Below are 24,309 nucleotides of genomic sequence, written 5' to 3'. Positions count from 1 at the left end.
CCCTACATGGTGAAGGCGTTCAATGGCCAACCGATTCCAGAGAGTTTTGACAGTCATACAAGAAACTGGAGAAGATACAGCGAGGATTTAGGGGTGGTTGACCAGCGTTGACCTCATGCGGCCCCCACAGATATGAGTGTTATATTGGGTTTCCCTTCTGTGGAATCAGTTTAGCACATACCAACTGTCTGGAATCATAGAAACCGATAGGGCACAAAACAATCTCACATAAATCTGAATTCCACATGTACATATGCACCACAAAAACAACAAAAATATACATATGCATTAAAGAACAATGCAAGGAAGTACAATAAATAATGCAATGACGAATAAATTATTACAGATATGTTTTAATTAGGGGACCTTATTGTATCTGTTGGTTTTCTTATTATTCACCCTGAATGGGAGTCTATGGCCACCCTATCAACCATACATAGTAAAACGATGACATTTGGTACACTGATAGAGGAGGTTCTGCATAGTAATCTGACCAACTTTGGGGTCTCTAGGATCAACTCTATAGCGCCACCACCATTTCAAAAATGAAGAAAACCATCAATTGATTTTTGGGGTGAAATATGACCTGAACGTACATGTATGTTCTTAACAGGCTTTTGTAAGATTCACTCAGATTAAAATCCAGTATATATGAAGCGCATGTTTTACTTTAAGAAGAGTCATTATCATGTGTGAGACGTGTGGAACTGATTGGTCAAACTAGCGCTATATCATCTTACTAAACAAGCAGATAACAGACGTTCTGAGCCGCTCTGTAATCTCAGGGCTTTAGTGTTTACTTTCCTGATTTCTTTGTGCCAACAGAAGCTTGACTCCTCAAATAGACCTGCACTGCCCATCTCCTACATCATGCTCTATTTCTCTGTGTTTGTGTGGATGTGCCACTGGTTAATGAATCTCCCACTAAATATAGTCATGCCAGCGTGACGCTGGAGAGTTGGATGATGCTCATCTATAACCTTGCTGAGGATGAAGTTCACTTACGGATAACTGTGGACAGGACTGAATCAAGCACAGCTCACCTTTGCAGACAGAAAATCCTCTGACGATGTGAACCAGCTGAAGTGTGTGCCGCGATTTCTGCTGAAGCTCTGAAATGCATTTGAGGAAATACAGTAAGAGGTGATATCAGGTACATTTGGATGCTTTTGACCAATAAAAACTACTGTAGTTTATCCGACTGCTCCCATTTCCTTTACATTTGCGCATGTACAAGACTGAAACTGAAGCACCTTGTTTTTGTACCTAAGGACATGCTGATCTTATCACATCATGCACTTTGTTTTTGTTACTTTATTGAAATTTCTAATTGTTTCACTTGCATAGATTATGAACTAATCTGATAAAACAATGTTTGAGGAAATGTAGAATTTTAACAGGTCAAAATAGAATAAAATAATCTGTGTTTTACATCAGTCCATCCTGTCAGCGAGCCGATATCATCATGGATTGTCCTCAATCTGGAAATGCCACAGCGGAGATGGACGAGAGCTTGAACACCGGGAAAGATGATGCAGATGGTAAATCACTTATGGTCATAATCCCAAAATGACCTTCTCTTAATCTCTGACTGCAAACACACTACATCTGTGAAGGTTTTGCTGAGGAATGCGTCTGTTTTTCATTGGTTATATTGAGCAGAAGTTGAAGTCCGTGTGCGCAAGGCATCCTGGGAACCCACTGTTCTGTCCTCCATTGGAAAGGAGATCCATTATTTCGCCGGTCACGAGATCAGCATCTGGGAGTCTCTTGATTCATTTGGTTCTGTCATCTGGCCAGCAGTAAGACAATTAGTTTATTAAATATTTGAAATATTAAAGATAACCCTGGTCATTAGTTTGGATGTTCAAATACTTTCTGGTGTCAGTTTCATGTCAGTCAGTCATTGGTAGTTCAAATTCTGAAGAGTGAAACACTGTGACACTTTCACAACATTGATCTATTTGTTTGACTCAACCAATCATGTGAGTTTGGGGCGGGACTACCTGACTGACTGACCAATGGCAGACAGGGACAGGCATGTGGTAGGAGTGTTGGAGAAACCAGTCTGAAACTGATCATTTTCACGACTACATTTGATGCCTCTAGACAATGTTGGGGGAAACTCATTACAAGTAACTTGAGTTATGTAATCAGATTACTTTTTCAAGTAACTAGTAAAGTAACACATTACTTTTTCAATTTACAACAAAATATCTAAGTTACTTTTTTAAATAAGTAACACTAGTTACTTTTTCACATTTATTGACTGACAGCTCTCCTGTACTCATGTTGAGAGAAATAAAGTGAAGAGGTGTGTGTGTGTGTGTGTGTGTGTGTGTGTGTGTGTGTGTGTGTGTGTGTGTGTGTGTGTGTGTGTGTGTGTGTAATCATTGATGATCATCTTAGTTCTAGACTAAATGTGAACATGCATTTACTCGTCTCACTTGCACGAAAAACGTCAGTATTCCTCAAATGAATAAAAACAGTCAAATGCAATCTCAGAATTTTTATGCAAAACTTTAATAATTAAATATATTAAATTACACAAATATACTTTATGAATTTAATCTCACTTTATTAACAAATCTCTTTGCTGCTGACCTTCAATGATCTAATTCAACCATACTAATAAACAAATGACTTTAGATTAGATTTAGAAATAAGAGTGTTGAACTTCCTTCTCCTGTATCCTATTGTTCTTTAATCCAAAATATCAGCAGCTGAAAGGTTTGAGCAGCGCCCTCTACTGTACACTACTGTACTCTACCTCTACTGTACTCTACTGTACACTACATCTACTGTACTCTACTGCACTCCACCTCTATTGTACTCTACCTCTACTGTACTCTGCTGTACACATCTACTGTACTCTACCTCTACTGTACACTACTGTACTCTACATCTACTGTACACTACATCTACTGTACATCTACTGTACTCTACTGCACTCTACCTCTACTGCACTCTACCTCTACTGCACTCTACCTCTACTGCACTCTACCTCTACTGCACTCTACCTCTACTGTACTCTACTGCACTCTACCTCTACTGTACTCTACCTCTACTGTACTCTACTGCACTCCACCTCTACTGCACTCCACCTCTACTGCACTCTACCTCTACTGTACTCTACTCTACTCTACTGTACTCTACTGCACTCCACCTCTACTGTACTCTACTGCACTCTACCTCTACTGTACTCTACTGCACTCCACCTCTACTGTACTCTACTGCACTCTACCTCTACTGTACTCTACTGCACTCCACCTCTACTGTACTGCACTCCACCTCTACTGTACTGCACTCTACCTCTACTGTACTCTACTGCACTCTACCTCTACTGTACTCTACCTCTACTGTACTCTACCTCTACTGTACTCTACCTCTACTGTACTCTACCTCTACTGTACTCTACCTCTACTGCACTCCACCTCTACTGTACTCTACCTCTACTGTACTCTACCTCTACTGTACTCTACCTCTACTGTACTCTACCTCTACTGTACTCTACCTCTACTGTACTCTACCTCTACTGTACTCTACCTCTACTGTACTCTACCGCTACTGTACTCCACCGCTACTGTACTCTACTGCACTCCACCTCTACTGTACTCTACCTCTACTGTACTCTACCTCTACTGTACTCTACCTCTACTGTACTCTACCTCTACTGCACTCCACCTCTACTGTACTCTACTGCACTCCACCTCTACTGTACTCTACCTCTACTGTACTCTACCTCTACTGTACTCTACCTCTACTGTACTCTACCTCTACTGTACTCTACCTCTACTGTACTCTACCTCTACTGTACTCTACTGCACTCTACCTCTACTGTACTCCACCTCTACTGCACTCCACCTCTACTGCACTCCACCTCTACTCTACTGCACTCTACCTCTACTGTACTCTACTGCACTCCACCTCTACTGTACTCTACTGCACTCCACCTCTACTGTACTCTACTGCACTCCACCTCTACTGTACTCTACCTCCACTCTACTGCACTCCACCTCTACTGTACTGTACTCTACCTCTACTGTACTCTACCTCTACCTCTACTGTACTCTACTGTACTCTCTACCTCTACTGTACTCTCTACCTCTACTGTACTCTCTACCTCTACTGTACTCTCTACCTCTACTGTACTCTCTACCTCTACTGTACTCTCTACCTCTACTGTACTCTACCTCTACTGTACTCTACCTCTACTGTACTCTACCTCTACTGTACTGTACTCTACCTCTACTGTACTCTACCTCTACTGTACTCTACCTCTACTGTACTCTACCTCTACTGTACTCTACCTCTACTGTACTCTACCTCTACTGTACTCTACCTCTACTGTACTCTACCTCTACTGTACTCTACCTCTACTGTACTCTACCTCTACTGTACTCTACTGTACTCTACCTCTACTGTACTCTACCTCTACTGTACTCTACCTCTACTGTACTCTACCTCTACTGTACTCTACCTCTACTGTACTCTACCTCTACCTCTACTGTACTCTACCTCTACTGTACTCTACCTCTACTGTACTCTACCTCTACTGTACTCTACCTCTACTGTACTCTACCTCTACTGTACTCTACCTCTACTGTACTCTACCTCTACCTCTACTGTACTCTACTGTACTCTCTACCTCTACTGTACTCTCTACCTCTACTGTACTCTCTACCTCTACTGTACTCTCTACCTCTACTGTACTCTACCTCTACTGTACTCTACCTCTACTGTACTCTACCTCTACTGTACTCTACCTCTACTGTACTCTACCTCTACTGTACTCTACCTCTACTGTACTCTACCTCTACTGTACTCTACCTCTACTGTACTCTACCTCTACTGTACTCCACCTCTACTGCACTCCACCTCTACTGTACTCTACTGCACTCTACCTCTACTGCACTCTACCTCTACCTCTACTGTACTCGACTGTACTCTACTGCACTCTACCTCTACTGTACTCTACTGTACTCTCTACCTCTACTGTACTCTCTACCTCTACTGTACTCTCTACCTCTACTGTACTCTCTACCTCTACTGTACTCTCTACCTCTACTGTACTCTCTACCTCTACTGTACTCTACCTCTACTGTACTCTACCTCTACTGTACTCTACCTCTACTGTACTCTACCTCTACTGTACTCTACCTCTACTGTACTCTACCTCTACTGTACTCTCTACCTCTACTGTACTCTACCTCTACTGTACTCTACCTCTACTGCACTCTACCTCTACTGCACTCTACCTCTACTGCACTCCACCTCTACTGCACTCCACCTCTACTGCACTCCACCTCTACTGCACTCCACCTCTACTGTACTCTACTGCACTCTACCTCTACTGCACTCTACCTCTACCTCTACTGTACTCGACTGTACTCTACTGCACTCTACCTCTACTGTACTCTACTGCACTCCACCTCTACTGCACTCCACCTCTACTGCACTCCACCTCTATTGTACTCCACCTCTATTGTACTCCACCTCTACTGTACTCCACCTCTACTGTACTCCACCTCTACTGTACTCTACTGCACTCCACCTCTACTGTACTCTACCTCTACTGTACTCTACCCCACTGTACCCTACTGCACTCCACCTCTATTGTACTCCACCTCTACTGCACTCTACTGTACACTACTGCACTCTACCTCTACTGTACTCTACTGCACTCCACCTCTATTGTAATCCACCTCTACTGCACTCTACTGTACACTACTGCACTCTACCTCTACTGTACTCTACTGCACTCCACCTCTACTGTACTCTACCTCTACTGTACTCTACCTCTACTGTATTCTACATCTACTGTACACTACCTCCTCTACTGTACACTACCTCTACCTCTACTGTACTCTACCTCTACTGTACACTACTGTACTCTACCTCTACTGTGCATTACTGTACTGTACCTCTACTGTACTCTACCGTTACTTTACCCTGCACACTACTGCACTCTACCTCTACTGTACACTGCTGCACTCTACCTCTACTGTACACTGCTGCATTCTACCTCTACTGTACACTGCTGCATTCTACCTCTACTGTACACTGCTGCATTCTACCTCTACTGTACACTGCTGCATTCTACCTCTACTGTACACTGCTGTATTCTACCTCTACTGTACACCACCTCTACTGTACACTGCTGTATTCTACCTCTACTGTACACTGCTGTATTCTACCTCTACTGTACACTGCTGTATTCTACCTCTACTGTACACTGCTGTATTCTACCTGTACTGTACTCTGCCTCTACTGTACTCTGCCTCTACATCTACTGTACTCTGCCTCTACATCTACTGTACTCTGCCTCTACATCTACTGTACTCTGCCTCTACATCTACTGTACTCTACTGTACCTCTACTGTTACTGTACCCTGTACACTACTGTACGCTGCTGCATTCTACCTCTACTCTACCTCTACTGTACACTACCTCGCCTCTACTGTACTCTACTGTACCTCACCTCTACTGTACCTCGCCTCTACATCTACACTACTGTACTCTACTGTACTGTATAGGAGTTAATATGCATCTCCTTCAGCCTGAGGCTTATTATTTAACTTTTGGTGTGGAAGGGCCTTAACATTTGCCAAAAATATAACTTTTTTGTTGTTATTAAAAAACAAACAAGCAAGCCCAGCCCAGGTGAGAAAAAGTAACGCAAAAGTAATGTCATGCATTACTTTTCATAAAAAGTAACTAATTAGTTACTAAGTAGCAATTAGTTACTTTTTTGGGGAGTAACGCAATATTGTAATGCATTACTTTTAAAAGTAACTTTCCCCAACACTGCCAGTAGAGCGGTGGTTCTCAACCAGGTGCCCGGGGGCCCACTAGGGGGCCTCAACAAACCTCCAACCCTTTGTACATTTGTTGCTGATTGATGTTTATCATCATGAAATAATCATCATGAATTCTTACTTAGGCTCTGGCTCTGTGTCACTACCTTGAATCTGATCGAGCAACGGTTGATCTTCTTGACAAGGCGGTGCTAGAGATTGGATCTGGCACAGGTCTCGTGTCCATCGTGGCCAGTCTGTTGGGTAGGTACTAAAGATTCAGATTCAGATCCCCAAACTTCATTCAGATCTGATGAAGGACCTGCGCCTTGACACGACGACAACGCAGTCCTGAAGTGTCCACTAGTCTCTTTCCTCTGTGAAGGCCTCCCTTCCCTTTACCTCTGTACTGATAAACATTGTCAAAATGATTCCAGTTCACATGGATACGCGAAAGCGACAAAAAATTCTGTATTATGAATTTTTAAGGCCAGACAAAGTAATTTGTTGGTCAATTTGTAAAGAAAGGCTACATGCCCGTGCACATATATATTCAAACGTGCATACCTATAGACTAAACGCGTAATACGCATGTGCCCACCGTCAGCGTTTTCACAGATACGCGTTTTTGAAGTTTTACGCGGAGATAACGTTTAAAAAGAAATTTCAACGCTTGCACCTTGGAACCTATTTCAAGGTTTGCGTTCTCGCGCCATCAGACACTGTTGTTGTGCGGATGAGAACGGTGTCGTTTTAGCGACCCCTAAGTTAATAACTAATGATCTTTGCAATGTAAGTGAATCAATCAAAACTAACTTTATCTGGACAATAACTTTATTCTAGAGCTGCTGTAAAGCCTAAACAATCTCTGTTACTGTAATCTCCTATTATCACTGTAAAGCTGCCGTGAAACACTCTATATTGTTAAAAGCGCTATATAAATGAAGGTGACAAGACATGACATTGTTCAAAAACATATTGTGAACATATGATTGTGTTATGCATTTTTACACCTATATAAATCATCTCCAGGTGCTTGGGTGACAGCAACAGACCTGCCTGAGGTCCTCGGGAACCTGAGATGCAACCTGTCCAGAAACACAAGGGGCCGCTGCAGATACACCCCGCAGGTGGCGGAGCTCTCTTGGGGTTATGAGCTCGATAAGACCTTCCCTCATTCAGTCTACAGATACGACTACATCTTAGCCGCCGATGTGGTCTATCATCATGACTTCCTAGCAGAATTACTGGTCACCATGCGCCATTTCTGCCAGCCCGGAACAACCCTCATATGGGCCAACAAGACCCGCTTTGATTCAGATCTGGTTTTTGTGGAGAACTTCAAAAAAACGTTCAACACCACCTTACTGGCAGACAACGGAGAAGTAAAAATTTACTCTGCCACCATGAAAGACGAAACTGCACTAGTGACGTCAAAAGAGACTGAAGGGGTTGTGAGGAAAGAAGAGGATGAGGATGACACTGACAAGAACGAGCCAAAGCAAGAGATTACTGAAGGAAAGGTCAAACGGACAGAACAAAAGCGTCTAGAACTGGTTCAAGAATATGAAAATAAAGATAAGCAAAGGAAACCAGGGTATGTTGATATGGAAAATCGTGAGGAAACGTTAAATTTGGATGATGGAAATGTAAACAATAACGAAGAAGAGGAGGAGGAGGAGGAGGAGGAGGAGAACACAGATCTTGAAACTGAGGACAGTGGAGACGGCTGCTCTGAGATGGATTCAACATTCGTAGAGCAGAGCTCTGGTCAGTAACACACTCTGAAAATTAGACCACAGTCACTTGTCTAATGCATTAAAGTCTGATTTGGCCTTTTCTTTCAGAGGAAGGAAGCACAGAGAATGAGAACGTGAGATCATTGGCACCGGCAATTTACTACAGACCTGAGAGAGAAATTTACCATTTTTGGGGACAGGAAATCACAATTGAGGAGTCCATCGATTCTTACGGTGCTACTATATGGCCAGCGGTGAGACACTTACAGCTGCAGGAATAATGAGACACAAATACACAGAGTATATCTACGATGACATTAGTAAGCAAAGAACTTTACTTTTGTGTGATGCTGCATCCAAGGCAATCAGTATCAATATAAAGTCCAAGATAACAGGCGTAGAGTCAAGCAAAACAAACATAATGCACCTTTAAAATGTGATTTGTGTCTTTCAACATTATAATGAGACTTTCTCCTATTTACCAAATGGTGTAAATTTGGCTCGATATCTCCAGTGCTAGACCATCAAAATATATCAAGACCCTACACCAATTCCAGAGGGTTTTGTCAGTCACAATGACAGTCAAGAAACTGGAGAAGATACAGCGAGGACTTAGGGGTGGTTGACCAGCGTTGACCTCATGCGGCCCCAAAGATATAATGAGTGTTATATTGGGTTTCCCTTCTGTGGAATCAGTTTAGTACATACCAACTGTCTGGAATCATAGAAACCAATATGGACAGAATTAATGGGCAAAAAACAATCTCACATAAATCTGAATTTCACATGTACATATGCACCACAAAAACAACAAAAATATACATATGCATTAAAGAACAATGCAAGGAAGTACAATGAATGATGCAATGAAATATAAATTATTACAGATATGTTTTAATTAGGGGACCTTATTGTATCTGTTGGTTTTCTTATTATTCACCCTGAATGGGAGTCTATGGCCGCCCTATCAACCATACATAGAAAAACAATGACATTTGGTACACTGATAGAGGAGGTTCTGCATAGTAATCTGACCAACTCTATAGCGCCACCACCATTTCAAAAATCCACTTTTCTTGTGGTTATAATAACTTTTGAACCCTTTATTCCAGAAAGAAAATAGTACTCCTTACAGTAGTCACCTTTTTTAAAAGGACTGTATTGTTGTTGTTGTTTTTTTTCACTGCTACTCCTTCAAATCACACATGGTGCACCTTTAAAATGTGATGTGTCTTTCCATATAGGCACTTGCACTTTGCCGATTCTTGGAAACACCGCAGGGTCGCCAACAGATTGATTTACTCGACAAATCAGTTCTTGAGCTTGGAGCTGGAACCGGCTTACTTTCAGTTGTCGTCACGCTGTTGGGTAAGTGTTGTGATGAGATTGAGGAGTCAATCTTATTGGTTTTGTATCTTGCAAGATAATAACTGAGATTACTCTTTAGGTGCCAAACTAACAGCCACGGATTTACCCGAGATTCTGAGTAAACTGACATGCAACCTCAACAGGAACACGAGAGGCCGGCGGAGGCACGAGCCCCAGGTAGCAGAACTCTTCTGGGGTCAGAAGCTGGACGAGGCCTTCCCTAGATCCACACAACAATATGATTATGTTTTGGCGACTGATGTGGTCTATCACCACGACTTCTTGGCCGAGCTGCTGGTCACCATGCGGCACTTCTGCCAGCCGGGAACTACTCTAGTCTGGGCGAACAAGGTCCGCTTTGCCTCGGATCTGGGCTTCATCGACAACTTCCTCCAATATTTTGATATCACACTGTTTGAAAAGTTGGATGATGTGAGGATTTACGTAGCAACCAGCAAGATATCAGAGAAGGAAGGTGACCAGGTTCAAGAGACTAGCGAGGAAGTGGAGGACAACGGTGACCTTGAGTCAAGCGAGCGGGACGCTGGGGAAACAAACACTATGAGCGAGACAGGAGACAGTGCAGAGGAACTGGAACAAGAGCAGGAGAGTGACGATACTCAGAGTTTAGAAGACGACACGCAGGAGAAACAAGTACAGGAAGAACTCGAGGACTCTGGAGGATCTGTGGAGGAAGAAGGTCAGGCTTGCTAACTGTCAATTGTAATACCAAGGTGAACATGATTCCACCAAGTACATCGTTGTTGATCCTGGAACATCAGATTTGAGGGGCAAATTTACAGATTAGGCAACCAAGGGTTAGGCGCTTCTAACATCATTGTTTCCCCTCTATAATATTCCTGATTTTAAGGATGTTATGGTTAGGTTTAGGGATATGGCTATTCTTGTCAGTCAGGAATGTTGTTCCAGGATCAACAAAATATGTTGATCATGGAACATGTCTTACTTGGCATTTCATATTGACCCTAATACCAATGTGCTTATATGGATACTTATTTGATGGGATTCTCCTTTTCTGTCTTTCCCTCAGCTAAACCTGATAACACAGAAACACCTAAACAGAGATGGGCTCCCACTGTCTACTACTGTAATGGCAAGGAAACCTACTACTTCCTAGGTTATGAAATCAGGATTCAAGAATCCGTAGACTATTATGGCAGCACGGTATGGCCAGCGGTGAGCACGAAACATTCAGCCAACCACTCAGATCAGGAAGAAACTGTGTGTGCTTAGTGAGACGGTAAAATGCATGGAGTCTATATATGAACACTTGGTTTTGAATGTCGTAGGCATTGGCCCTTTGCCGATTCCTGGACACCCCGACAGGACGACAGCAGATCAATCTACTCGACAAACGGACCCTGGAGCTCGGAGCAGGAACGGGGCTTCTCTCGATAGTTGCCACACTTCTGGGTAAGTCTTGGGAAGTGTTTCTGATCATACATAAATTTTTGATCATACATACATTTTGATACAGAATATTATTTTATTTTGTCACTTCGGGGTAGGTACGCAAAACGAATTTTCCCGACAACGCTTTATCTGTAGAGTAAAAAGTTTCCTCAAAGCAATCGGCAGATTATTGCTGAAGTGAAAATTCAACCTCATAATACTCTATGTGGTTAATACTACCTTAGGCTGACTGTTTGTTACACAGTTGGTTATTTTATGTGTCACCTTCAACATTTCTCACATTATCACAGTTTATTCGCTATAGTTTAGAAAATGGTAATAAAGAACTCAGAGTTATGAACTCAGTTGATATTTGACTGGTTTTGTCCATCCTTCTGTTAGACTGTCTCACACATGAATTATGTTGAATATCTGTCAGCTGTTAAATTTAACTACACAATTAGATAATACCAGTTTAGCTCAACCAATCACCAAGCAATGCTTCATTTTGTTCAGTCTGTGTGTAAAAAGAGAATTAGCAATTAAAGACAAAACACTTCAGCAAAACAAAATCAGCTCAAAGTGTCCCAATCATTTTTGCTCCCAAGTTAAACCAGGGGAGACCAATGCTGCTCCTGCAGAGTCCAGCTCCAATCTGGACGTTTCTAGTAACTCTGAAGGCCTTGATTGGCCGGTCTTTAATTGGGGATTGAACACAACAGTGTCCCTCCAGGAGCAGAATTGGACGCTCCTGGACTGCGTTCAGCCAAGACAAAAAGTTGCGAAACGTTTTTTAAACGGAAACGGTGGTGCGTTGAACACCCTGCTCTGATGACGCAAGAGTTGCAACTACGGTGGCTGAGAAGTACATTCCGTACGTTCTTTTTGAAGAATTTTCAGAGCCTGATGAAATCGGTATAAATACGTGTTTAATACTGCAAAATACACTTGATGTTACAGTCACTGCTCTTGCCATCCAGAATAAAAGACAAAATCCCAATCGAGAGAAGGGATTTGTGGAAACTGGTTCCTAATTATTGTGAAACTGGTTCCTAATTATTAAAACGCTTTTTACTCTACAGATAAAGCGTTGTCGGGAAAATTCGTTTTGCGTACCTACCCCGAAGTGACAAAATAAAATAATATTCTGTATCAAAATTTATAAGGAAAGACCAGAACTTTGTTTAGGCTTGGTTTGTAGGGAGTTCCAAACCTGCGGACATATATTGAAATGCGCATAACTATAGAACCAATTCTTAATGCGCATGTGAACGCCATCAGCGTTTCTCACAGGTTCGTGTTTAAAGTCTGTGTAGAGAGAATGGTGTCGTCTTAGCGGCCCCTAATTTAATAACAAATGATCGTTGCGACGGAAGCGAATCAATCAAAGCTAACTTTAGCTGGAAAATAACTTTATTAAAGAACCGCTATAAAGCCAAAACAATCTCTGTTACCTTAAATTATACGTTTATCTCTGTAAAGCTGCTTTGAAACAATCTACATTGTTAAAAGCGCTATATAAATGAAGATGACTTGACCCAATATTTGTCTCGCATTTCAGGATGAAAAGACAAACATGTCTTCTAATATCTTCAGTTGTTGCGTATACCGAGCAGAGGGACACATTTGTGAACGACTTTACTCGGACTCATTGTGCGATCCGTCTCTTTAATCCCACGTGGTTTATGTACATGTTGCAGCTGATTCGGCTCACATTTTTGACACACACACCAAACAAGAGAAAACACATCTCAAACCCCGTTACACACCGTTTCCAGGAAACCAGTTTGATGTTGAAGGTGCCCCTGGTTTTAGAACAAGCAGAACTACGTAATGTAAGAATGTAAACGTGTACCTTGAAATGCAATGTAAGTCTCGTTGGATAAAAGCGTCTGCCAAATGCATAAATGTAAATGTAAAATGTAATGTCACTGATTTGCAGGAGCTAAACTGACAGCCACGGATCTCCCAGAAATCCTTGGCAATCTGAGGAGCAACTTGAACCGGAACACCAGGCATCATTGGAGACACGAGCCTCAGGTTACAGCGCTGGCATGGGGCCACAGACTGGAGGAGACGTTTCCCCGCTCCACACACCTCTACGATTACGTGCTGGCAGCTGATGTGGTCTATCACCACGACTATCTCGCCGAGCTCCTCGACACCATGAGTCACTTCTGTGGGCCGCAGACCACCCTGATCTTCGCAAACAAGGTCCGGTATGAGGCCGACCTGGTGTTTATAGAGAACTTTCAGAAAGCGTTTAACTCTACATTGCTGACAGAGATGGATGAGGTGAGGATTTACTCGGCTACCATGAGAATCTGATCACTTTATGCACCGCTTTAAGGCTTTCCAAACTACACTGCTGGCAGAGGTAGAGGAGGTGGAGGAGGTTTGCGTGTCTGTGATCCAACGCCATACTCACACTGCAGACAATTCACAACATTTATTAAATCATCAAATTAGCATCTTTAGGCAATGCAGTGAAGACCAAACATTCTACAGAAACCATTTGGCGGTGTAATAATAACTGGACTGGCCAAATCTTCGAACACCTACTATAGGACATGTTGCGATTAACACAATCCTTAATCAGATTTCAAACAACATTGACCGGCCAATTAAAAATAATAATAATTTCCAACTCAAATCAACTTATTTACCTGTGGTTTTGAATAACAAAAAATGTATTTAACGTTTTTGCCGTTTACACTACTGGATATTCGTGTGTGTTTTTAGATTCCAGTATGAACAGTCAGATTGAAGTATAAGTCACGTTTGTCATCTTCCAGCTTGTCAGATTTGAATCAGACTGATGATGATCATTCTGATTTGATCAATTGCAAAATAACAGTAATTCTGAATTGTCTGCATTGTAAATAAAGCCACGCTGATGTTAAAATAAATATGGCTGCCGAAGGAAAAGAAGTTTGTGCACATAAGCACAAAATTATTAAACAATAAAGAGAGTAAAATATGAAGTCTTACCGTGCCTTGATGGAGAATGTTGTGCTTAAAGTCCCCCTGTAGTCAATCATTTTATTCCTTAAAAATCATCTTTGATCACCAAAATTACATATTTAAATGTTTTTTTTCCTAGGAAAAAAAAAATGTCTTCATGCCTCATTTATAATATGCAAATGAGCCCCGCCTCCACTCACTCACTCAGCTCAGAGATCCACTGGTTGACGATCACACGTTGATCTGATTGGTTACAAGGTAGTTTGTGACGTCAGAAACACCAGCGATTTCAAAGCGTGTGTTTGAGACTGTCTTTGGTTCACTGCAGTTTTAAGGAGGAAATACTCAGCAATGCTGTCGACTTATGAACTTACACATGGTTTGTCTTAAAGCGTATTAAACACACCACATAGACACATAAACAACATTAAAAGCTGGATTTACACCACAGGGGGACTTTCAGAAATCTTATCCCCTTTCAAAAGTTGAATCAGTGAAGATGAGCATATTATATTGATTTCACAGAATTGAATTTACAGATGCAGTTTTGAGAATGGGAAAAACTATTTTTTTCAAAAAGTATCTGGAAAGAGAAGAAACCCAGAATTATTATTATTTTTTTTTTATATATATAATGTTAGTTAGTTATATCATTTTAGTATCATGTTAAATAATGTTTGGCAGTGGTTTTGTTTGTGTGTTATTTTACTTTGCTTTATTATTATTTAATGTAGGGATTGTATAAGATTTCTCCATGTCAAAGGTATAAAAATAGATTATTTGGTTTCAAATGACTTAATTCTTTAATGCAATCAATATCACTTTTTTTTTATTATTGTAAGTGTTTTACATTCATCATTTGTGTATTTCTCTATACTGATTTTTTTTGTGGATAAATAAACAAAGAAAATGTTAAAAATGGTTGAAAATTATGAATTATTGTGCAATGCACATAACCATAAACATTCATGATATCCCAAATATTGTTTGGCATTTCATAGAAAACTAAACTTCAATCTAAAAAGGTAAACAATTTTTTAAAAATACACTTGTAATGTGTTCATACATTTGTTCTTAACATGAATGACTCCTGAATAAAGCCTGTTTGTCACAAAAATGAGCGATTTGTTGTCCGTTCCAGATCATTTTATTGAGAATCTTCATCAAATACACCGTTCAGCACATTTACCGCGTTTACAAAATAACCGTCTGTAACATCCGTCTCACGAGGAGCACTGCATATAAAATAACACCCATCTACTCTACGCAAGAATTAAAATGACTTTAAAATATTGGCATTACCTAGTATTCATTTATACTTTATAAATACGAGACATCCATAAATATATCTGAAGATATTCAAGGGTTTTTGATACAGAATAATGTGATATTTCCTGAAGAAACGCAGGGGTGGACGGGAGATTGTGAATATTTAAGGCCATTTTTTGAAGAACCTGTCGTTAGAAACGCCTCGAGACCTGAACATCGACAAACAACGCAAACACACGAGATTAAAATTTAAAAAACGTGACAGCAGGATGTGATGTCACGTCTGGTTCCTGGTGAAAACATAAGTTGCTGGCTTTTTTTAAATGTTTTTTATGTTTTTCAAAGTCTAAACCCTGAATGATATTCCAGAAACACAAGATGACAATCTCAGTTTCACTTAAAATTTTGAAGAAAACTGAAGATGGACAGCTGTCAATCACACAGTCTTACTTCAGAACGGCACAAAAACGGAAAAGCCATGAACATAAAATGACCCGCGTGTCTTTATAAAACATGCATACATTTGACATACACAAAGGTCAAATCACAAAAACAAAACAAAAAATTCACCCCTAAAATAAAAAAGAAAAGATATTTTCTCATCTTGACATTTCACCCACAGAACTCAACTGGACGTCCATCATATTGCCTTGTATATTTGCACTGTTATTGTTGTTGAGGGAAAAATGTCCACCGAGCAAATGCCCAGTAATCACATTTCAAACAACATAATGCAGGTTTATTATCCGACGAACACAGATATGATGGGAACTGTGGGTTCAGTGCGGGGTGTGTGCAGAGATCCGCACGCAGGAAGGCATTATGGGATCTGTGTGATATGAGGTGTTTGGTTTCTGACGGTTTCCAGAAGGCATTAAGAGTCCACAGTTTAAGACATTAGAACGGTGTGAAGTCCGACGGGAACATGATGGGCAGCCAGTTCTCCGTGTAGGAGACGCAGTGAGTCCAGCCCAGAGAACGCAGCAGCTGAGGGACACAACAACTCGTCAATAACTCATCCTCAACTCACTCCCCGTCGTCAACTCACTCCCCGTCGTCAACTCACTCCCCGTCGTCAACTCACTCCCCGTCGTCAACTCACTCCCCGTCGTCAACTCACTCCCCGTCGTCAACTCACTCCCCAATAAGTCGTCGTCAACTCACTCCCCAATAAGTCGTCAACTCACTCCCCAATAAGTCGTCAACTCACTCCTCAATAAGTCGTCAACTCACTCCCCAATAAGTCGTCAACTCACTCCCCAATAAGTCGTCAACTCACTCCCCAATAAGTCGTCAACTCACTCCCCAGTAAGTCGTCAACTCACTCCCCAGTAAGTCGTCAACTCACTCCCCAGTAAGTCGTCAACTCACTCCCCAGTAAGTCGTCAACTCACTCCCCGTCGTCAACTCACTCCTCTCCCCGTCGTCAACTCGTCATTATCATTAACTCATCAATAACTCGTCATCGTCAATAACTCGTCAATAACACGTCAGATTTACACCAGAACAACATTTACATGCTATATTTACAGCTCCAACTGTGATCAAACACTGTTTTGTTTTTTTTAAAGAAATGAATAATTGTATTCACCTAAGACGCATTAATTTGATCAAAAGTGACATTTATAATGTTACAAAAGATTCAATTTGAAATAAATGCTTTTGGAAATGTTTCTTGAGCATCAAATCATCATATAAGAGTGATTTCTGAAGGATCATGTGACACTGAAGACTGGAGTAATGATGCTGAACATTCAGCTTTGATCACAGGAATAAATTACACTTTACTATATATTCACATAGAAAACAGATGATTTACATTATAATAATATTTCACTGTTTTTACTGTATCTGTGATCAATAAACCGAGCCTAGTTAAGACGGCGCTCACCTGTGTGCAGTTCTTCCAGTTCTCTTTGCTGGGTTTGTCCTCGACGATCTTAGTCGCGTACTTCAAGGCCCTTGCGAACATTTTGTTTGCCAGCGCGTGTTTGTAGGAAAATGCTAAAACCTGCAGACAGGAAATCATTGCGTTAAAGAAAACAGCAGATATCGAATCAGGAGTCAAGTTATTTATACAGCGCTTTTTACAACACAGAGTGTTTCAGAGCAGCTTTACAGAGATAACAGGAAAATAATGCAATAAAGTTTGTTTCCAGAAGAAAATAGCATCACAGTCCAGCTTAAGTAAGTTCAGTGATGGTTCATTTCTGTTGTAGAAAAGTTATTAATTTAGTTATAGCCTGGAGAAACCGTGATGTCATCGTCCAGCTCAGTTCAGTTCTCATATAATGGTGTCAATGCAGGAGATCCTGCAGGAGAATATTGTTGAATATTAAATTAAGGAGTCAGTCCTGAGCAGCATACCTTAGAGTCGGTGAGCTCCGCCCACTTCTGCACCTCCCAGAAGGTGTCAGTCAAAGCTTTGGCCACGCCCCCCGGCCCGTCCTCAGACCCGTCCACTTCTCCAGCGCTGGCCCCGTCCTGATCCACCGGCTCCATCAGCTGATCGGCCAGAGCACAGCCCTTCCGGCACAGCGCGTCCAGCAGAGACGCCTTCTGCTTCTCCATGTCACTGCAGGACACACACACACACACCAGTAACACACCATTACCACACCATTACCAATCCATTAACACTCCATTACCACTTCATTGACATTCCATTGACATTCCATTAACGTCATTAAAACTCCTTTAACTCCATTAACATAACAGTTCAATGGAAATATATTGCTGTCATAATTTTAAAATAATAATAATAAAACATACTATATTAAATATTCGTTTTGTACTTAACAGTACGATTATATATTGCTGTCTTAATCGTAAAATTTTGTTTAATAATAAAAAAAAAATTTCTTTAATTGCAATCACAGTATAAGACAAAATATTGGCAAATTGACTTTTCCATGAAATCATGCAGCCCATGTGTTTTGGCCATAGACTGTAAAAAATATGGACGTAGTGTCCGTGACGTCACTTGAAGCCCAAAGTGGGCGGAGCCGGCCGTCGCCATCTTGGCCGCGCGTCACTCCCGGATAACCGGAAATGTGCAGCGAGGCGGATTAGCTGAGGTGACGTGACGCTAACAGACAGCAGACAAACGGCTAGTAGTGACATCAGCGGCAATCCACCTGTCACTCAAGTGGCCACGCCCTTAATTATGCAGAACTTTAAGGCTTAATATAATTTAAACAGATGAGTTATAAAAAAATTCACGCCCTCACAGTCGTCATGAAGGGCAAGATTAGCTTTATAGACCAAAACCACTTTTTGCTCAAGACTGTAAACATGTTTTTCTGCTGTAAAGTTTAACAAGGGGGTTTATGGGATTGACTCTCTTCTGCAGCCGGGCTCTAGTGGCCAGTCGATGAACTGCAGTTTAAGTCACTCAGTGTTGGATTCAAGAGAGAGAGAAGAGAGAAGGTTCAAGAGAGAAGGTTGCTGCTTGGTTTTGGCCCAGAATGCAGTGCTGCAGTCATGAACGGTGGCTCTGTACCTCTTGATAGTGACGGCATCCGGCCGCGGGTCCGTCTTCATGCTAAGGTAAACGGCCAGCGCCGTCGAGTCGATGTGTGACATCACCGTATCGGCCGCCGCCGCGATCTCTCCCAGACGCTTCAATCGCTCCTGCATGAGACAGAGGGAGTCGTCACGCGGGTTTGAGAACGAGCAACGGCTCAGATTCAATTCAACAAAAATGTATTTCGGTCCTCACAGATAATTCTCCATAGTAAAAAAAAAAAAATTGGTAACACTTTATTTTGATGATCCCTTTTGAACATTCTGTTGACTGTAAGTAACTTTGCAACCACGTCAACTTATTCTAACCCTACCAGTCTACTAATACTCTACTAATACTCTACTAACACTCTAATGAGAGTTAGATATACAGTTGCAAAGTTACTTATAGTCATCAGAATGTGTGAAAGGGACCATCAAAATAAAGTGAAACCAAAAACTTATATACATAATAACTGAAAAGGGTGTATGCTGAAGCCTATGGTTATTATGCCTACCCTTATACATCATTATTTAATGAGCGTCACTTTCCTCTCTGGATTTGATTCATACAAAATAACAAAACCGTTACGTAAGACAATTTCCAAAATGTACATGCATGATTACAAAAGGTACACATATCAGTTATTATTACAATAGTTTACTTATGACATACACAAATTATTCATATTGAGTTATATAATTATGTATCACCTTGTTTTTAAACTAGTGCTGTCAATCGATTAAAAAAAATTAACTATTAAATCACAATTTTTTCTGTGATTAGTCGCGATTAAAAACACTTACATTTTTATTGGTTTATATTTAGTTTAAATATTTTATAATGTAATAATTTTCCCTAATTTTAAGCATTAATTATAGCCATTCAACATTACAGTGTAATTAAGTGCTATCATTTTTTAAAAAACATTTATTAGGCTTCAAAAAACAACTTTAAATTTAAATAAACAAATAAAAACTTCAAACAATCCTCACATAAACCATATTACCTGTCATATTTACCTGTCTAACATATACAGAAATTGAATAAAGTTATCAAACAGTCTGCACTGCATTAGATTAAATATAGACCAATCCTTATTACAGCATTAAAAGTTCTTTAGTCAAAAGCAGGGAGTAATTTTCTGTTCCCTTTGTTCTCTGATTAACTTTACTGACAGAAAGCTTTATTGGCTGCTGTCCCTTTAAGAGCAGCTGACAGAGACTCGGATCTCACACACGCCTCATTCTCTCACAACTCTTTATGTTCATTTAAGACTTTAACTCATTTACGACTGCTCTTATGAGGATACTCAACAAAACGGATATTGTGGCATAATTGTGTGTTATTGTTTGTTCAAGCGCAAAAGAACTGTAACTGGCGCACGATATTGGCGCGTCTTTCTGTGTGTCGTGTGTGTGTGTGTGTGTGTGTGTGTTGTGTCTTGTGTGTGTCATGTCGTGTTGTGTGTGTGTCTGCGTGTATTTAAACAGGACATTCACAGGCAGCGTGTTCTCTTTTGTCTTGTCCTGCTTGAATGGTTTAAAAGCATTTATACGAGTGGGATCATATACTGTAATGCTAGCCAAAGGATGCCAAAAATTAACAGATGCTGGGTTAATTGTGTTAAAAATTTTAACCCGTTAAATTTTAACGTTGACAGCCCTATTTTAAACATTTTCTAGTGAAGTACACAATTTTAATTCCTTATCACAATGATTCCATACGTTTACCCCTTTAAAGCCACAATATGTAACTTTTTTGCTTTAAAAATGGCAAAAATCACTATATCTATGTTATATATTTTTTTTAGTTGTGTGCTTACATTATCCCGACTGTTTCCAACAACTTTCAAACCAGGAGAAATTTGTAATTTAATTCGAGAAACGTCCCGTTTCTTTATTTCCGTTTTGTCGCCGTCAATGGCGTCATATCCGCATTGTCCCTGGTTTCCGCTCGTACTGCCATGGCAACCAGAGCTATGAACCAGAGCCCTCTGATAGTAACCAAAGTGACTGACGGTAGTTCGCAATGTCTATTTGCACGCTGTTGTTGTTTCGTTCAAACATTATGGACCATGGCAAGCAGACTTTGGATACAAAAGGAGAACTAAAACGAGAATCAATATCAGCGCGGTGTTTTCGAGATGTCGAGAGCTCCCATAGACAGTATATAAACGAGAGCTCCACGTCCGAGACTTCGACCGCTTCTACATGTACTTTATTAAACAGGTGAGCACATTTACATAAAACTAATCAATGTTATATAGCTCAACATGATGAAATGTTAGAATATGATCTGTATGTTATTCTAATGTTGATCTAGCTTACTGCTAGTCTCATACAGACAAACTAACACATACATTTCAACACATTCAAATGCAGTTTAGTGTGATAGTGTAATGTTAGACCAAGTGAAACAGCGCTGCGTTACCTCACAAGTTTAATTTGTCTAATAAACTGACCTGTGACTGTGAGTAGTAATTCTGCACTCGCGTGTAACGTTAGTTCGGTAGAATGAAATGTCCATATTCCTTATGCGGGTCTCGTGTGGAGCTGATAGCTGTCTCTTAGCAATCCCGAACTGCTTCATATCACAGTCATGATAAAAGCATCGATGTATTCAGTCATCCATAAACATTATTAGATCCATAGATTAGATCGGTCGGCTTGGCGTTGACGACAAGATCCATAATTCTTAGCAAATGTTGCGTCATCAAACTACGCCTTTGTTATTGTAAACAGGTTAGCGACCCCTAGTGGCATACTGTACGTTTAAGAGATATAAATCTATTTTTTGTATTAGTTCTTGCCCTTACATAGATTCCTCTTAGTTTATACTGACTTTCTCTTATTTCGAACAACTCTGAATACAATTTACCCTTCGCAGGGAGTTTGATTGACAGGCGATCTGACCAATCATAATCCGCCATCTGCCATTTTTGTCCGACAAATCAGTCAACATCAGAACCGATCATCTCTTCCTTCTAGGATGCATGAACATCAGAAGGTACGTTGTTTTAACCGTGGAAAGACGTCAGTACACTCCGTTTCTCAAGTTCAAATCCTCCAACGTTAGTCTACTAACTCTCCTGAGTGCTTTGTCGGACAAAAATGGCGGATTCGGCGGATGGCGGATTATGATTGGTCAGTTCGCCTGTCAATCAAACTCCCTGCGAAGGGTCAATTCCAGGTAGATGGTGTCTGATCTGACCGGTACCTTCTCGGAGTCGAGCTGATGGAGTCTCTGGACGTGCAGTGGGAGATGTGTGGGAAACGCCTCCTTCAGCTCCTCGTACAGCGAACCACTGTCCAACCTGAACACACAGGGTTAACCTCCTCAATGAAAACCATGACCTTTGATGACCTCTGCTCCAGGACATCATTAAACACTAACTGTGACTGTGATCATACGAAAAACAGACAAGACTAAAGTGTAGTTTAAACATTATTTCTCTCTCAAAAAAAAAAGTTATAGATGTTTTTAACAAGCCACTTCGAGCTTTCACGTGTGCGGTTGCCAGATCTCAAGAGTTAAAATCCCCAATCAAAATCCAGCGTTTAATGTGGTAGGCTTGGGCGGTATTCGAATTTTGATACCGTCAAACCTCCTCCCTATTTTACCGGGGTATACGGTATTACCGTGACTAATTAAAAATTATGACATAATGGGCTCAGACGGCGTCACCAAACTGTTGGCTTGTGCCTACACCGTTCAGAAACTGAATGCCAGATCGGGCAAAAAATAAATAAAAAATCAAGCCCAACCCCTGCACGTTGTGTCTGAGTCAGGCCGACGGCATTAACTGTTATTATGAGCCGGAGCCCACCATTATTCAACATAATATCTGTGTGCGTGCAACAAGCAAAAAGTGCCTCTGTAATCCGGTGACACGTGTCCATTGATTTTTATTAATACAACTTTTCTGCAAAGATGGAAGTTGACGATCGCCATCTCTGTAGTGAACGCGCCTATAGAGAGAAATGCACATCATTACACAATCAGAGTATTTATACAGAGTATAACGAATTTTTTTTCGTTTTGAATTGTTTCGTTTAAAGAAATTGACGATCGGCATCTGAAGGCTATAGAGAGACATGCACATCATGGATTACAGAGAGTACGTTAGGCTAGCCTATTTATTTTCGTTTTGAATGGTTTCGTTTAATGACGATTAATGACGAAATTGACGATCGCATCTCCGTATGAACGCGCCTAGAGAGAAATGCACATCATGGATTACTTAGCCTAATCAGTGAGTAGCCTATTTCTTTCGTTTTGAATTGTTTCGTTTAAATAAATTTCAAGCTTTATTTATATATATTTGCCATGTCTGTGAGGCATAGCCTACACTGAGTTTCGGTTAATTTATGAGATTTCAATGCAAGTGACCGCGGCATGCCCATCATGTCATGATTATCCAGGAAATTGGTTGATGAAAAATGTATTAAAATTAAGAAACAATATATACAAAACGAAATTTATTGAAGTGGTCAAATCGTCTGACTCCCGATGCATCCCATCTTATTTGTGCCGTTCACTTTTCATAATCAACAAAGATGGAAAAAATAACATTATAATATCTGAACAAATACGAAACTTAATGCGCTTATTTAATTAACTCGAGAACAAAATGCATCCTGGCAGCAGTGAGTGGGCGGTTGTTTCGGAGATGCGACATTAGGTTAGAGGTGTTTACATCTCTTGTATTTACCGCCTCTCCCTTCTCATGCGGTTGGAACCAGAAATATTGCCAAACTGCAACCACACATAAGCAGTTTTTAGGCAATAAATAAATTATATATATTATAGGCTATATAAGTGCCGGTAATGACGGTATTGAAACTGATACCGGTGCTATTTTAAGATCCCGCGGTATCCGATATTACCGTAATACCGCCCAACCCTACTATGTGGTGTGTTTAATATGCTTTAACACAAACCATGTGTAACTTCATAAGTCGACGCCATTGCGGAGTATTTCCTCCTTAAAACTGCAGTGAACCAAAGACAGTCTCAAACACACGCTTTGAAATCGCTGGTGTTTCTGACGTCACGATCACACGTTGATCTGATTGGTTACAAGGTAGTTTGTCAACCAGTGGATCTCTGAGCTGAGTGAGTGAGTGGAAGCGGGGCTCATTTGCATATTCATAGAGCCGCTCATACTAAATCAGGAGAGGGTGTCGAGTTATATGCAAGATATTTTAAGACATGAAGACATTTGTTCAAGGAAAAAACTTTAAAATATGTA

General features: G+C 40.7%; 2 protein-coding genes and 2 long non-coding RNA genes across 9 annotated transcripts in view; 1 reads left to right on the top strand and 3 right to left on the bottom strand.

Moving 5' to 3' along the window:
• Positions 1–836: 836 nt before the first annotated feature.
• On the top strand, positions 837–15,316 carry mettl21ca (methyltransferase 21C, AARS1 lysine a). 2 transcript variants are annotated; one of them, XM_082163787.1, is made up of 11 exons: positions 837–1,143; positions 1,438–1,541; positions 1,663–1,802; positions 6,944–7,061; positions 7,830–8,567; positions 8,645–8,790; positions 9,781–9,904; positions 9,984–10,604; positions 10,956–11,101; positions 11,215–11,338; positions 13,260–15,316. In XM_082163787.1, exons 1-11 carry the CDS (start codon positions 1,118–1,120, stop codon positions 13,643–13,645), a joined length of 2,673 nt encoding a protein of 890 aa, XP_082019913.1. In that variant the 5' UTR covers positions 837–1,117; the 3' UTR covers positions 13,646–15,316. The 2 variants fall into 2 exon arrangements, with proteins under 2 accessions (XP_082019913.1, XP_082019914.1); XM_082163788.1 differs by having other exon boundaries at positions 839–1,153.
• LOC309494555 lies at positions 1,812–5,298 on the bottom strand. Of its 3 annotated transcripts, XR_014204357.1 has the most exons (4): positions 4,879–4,980; positions 3,797–3,842; positions 3,005–3,370; positions 1,812–2,770 (listed from the first exon to the last, which is right to left on the bottom strand). It is a non-coding gene; the product is annotated as an uncharacterized lncRNA (long non-coding RNA). The 3 variants fall into 3 exon arrangements; XR_014204356.1 differs by lacking the exons at positions 1,812–2,770; positions 4,879–4,980 and adding an exon at positions 5,211–5,298 and having other exon boundaries at positions 2,931–3,370; XR_014204358.1 differs by lacking the exon at positions 1,812–2,770 and having other exon boundaries at positions 2,931–3,370.
• LOC309494579 lies at positions 4,346–4,608 on the bottom strand. The gene is made up of 2 exons (XR_014204380.1): positions 4,497–4,608; positions 4,346–4,416 (listed from the first exon to the last, which is right to left on the bottom strand). It is a non-coding gene; the product is annotated as an uncharacterized lncRNA (long non-coding RNA).
• Positions 15,317–16,035: 719 nt separating the features above from the next.
• tpp2 (tripeptidyl peptidase 2) overlaps positions 16,036–24,309 on the bottom strand; it is a 39,967-nt gene continuing 31,693 nt past the window's right edge. For all 3 annotated transcript variants that reach the window (XM_082163757.1, XM_082163758.1, XM_082163759.1), the window contains 5 exons: positions 22,275–22,371; positions 19,053–19,183; positions 17,918–18,125; positions 17,442–17,561; positions 16,036–16,537 (listed from right to left, as the gene is read on the bottom strand). In XM_082163757.1, the coding sequence (XP_082019883.1) occupies positions 16,448–16,537; positions 17,442–17,561; positions 17,918–18,125; positions 19,053–19,183; positions 22,275–22,371 (646 nt within the window). In that variant the 3' untranslated portion in view covers positions 16,036–16,447. The remainder of the gene's footprint in view (positions 16,538–17,441; positions 17,562–17,917; positions 18,126–19,052; positions 19,184–22,274; positions 22,372–24,309) is intronic.

Source organism: Leuciscus leuciscus, assembly GCF_965113295.1.
Source record: "Leuciscus leuciscus genome assembly, chromosome: 3".
Taxonomy (NCBI): Eukaryota; Metazoa; Chordata; class Actinopteri; order Cypriniformes; family Leuciscidae; genus Leuciscus; species Leuciscus leuciscus.
Note: the sequence above shows the minus strand (reverse complement) of the source record. Positions and strands in the feature narration are given on the sequence as shown.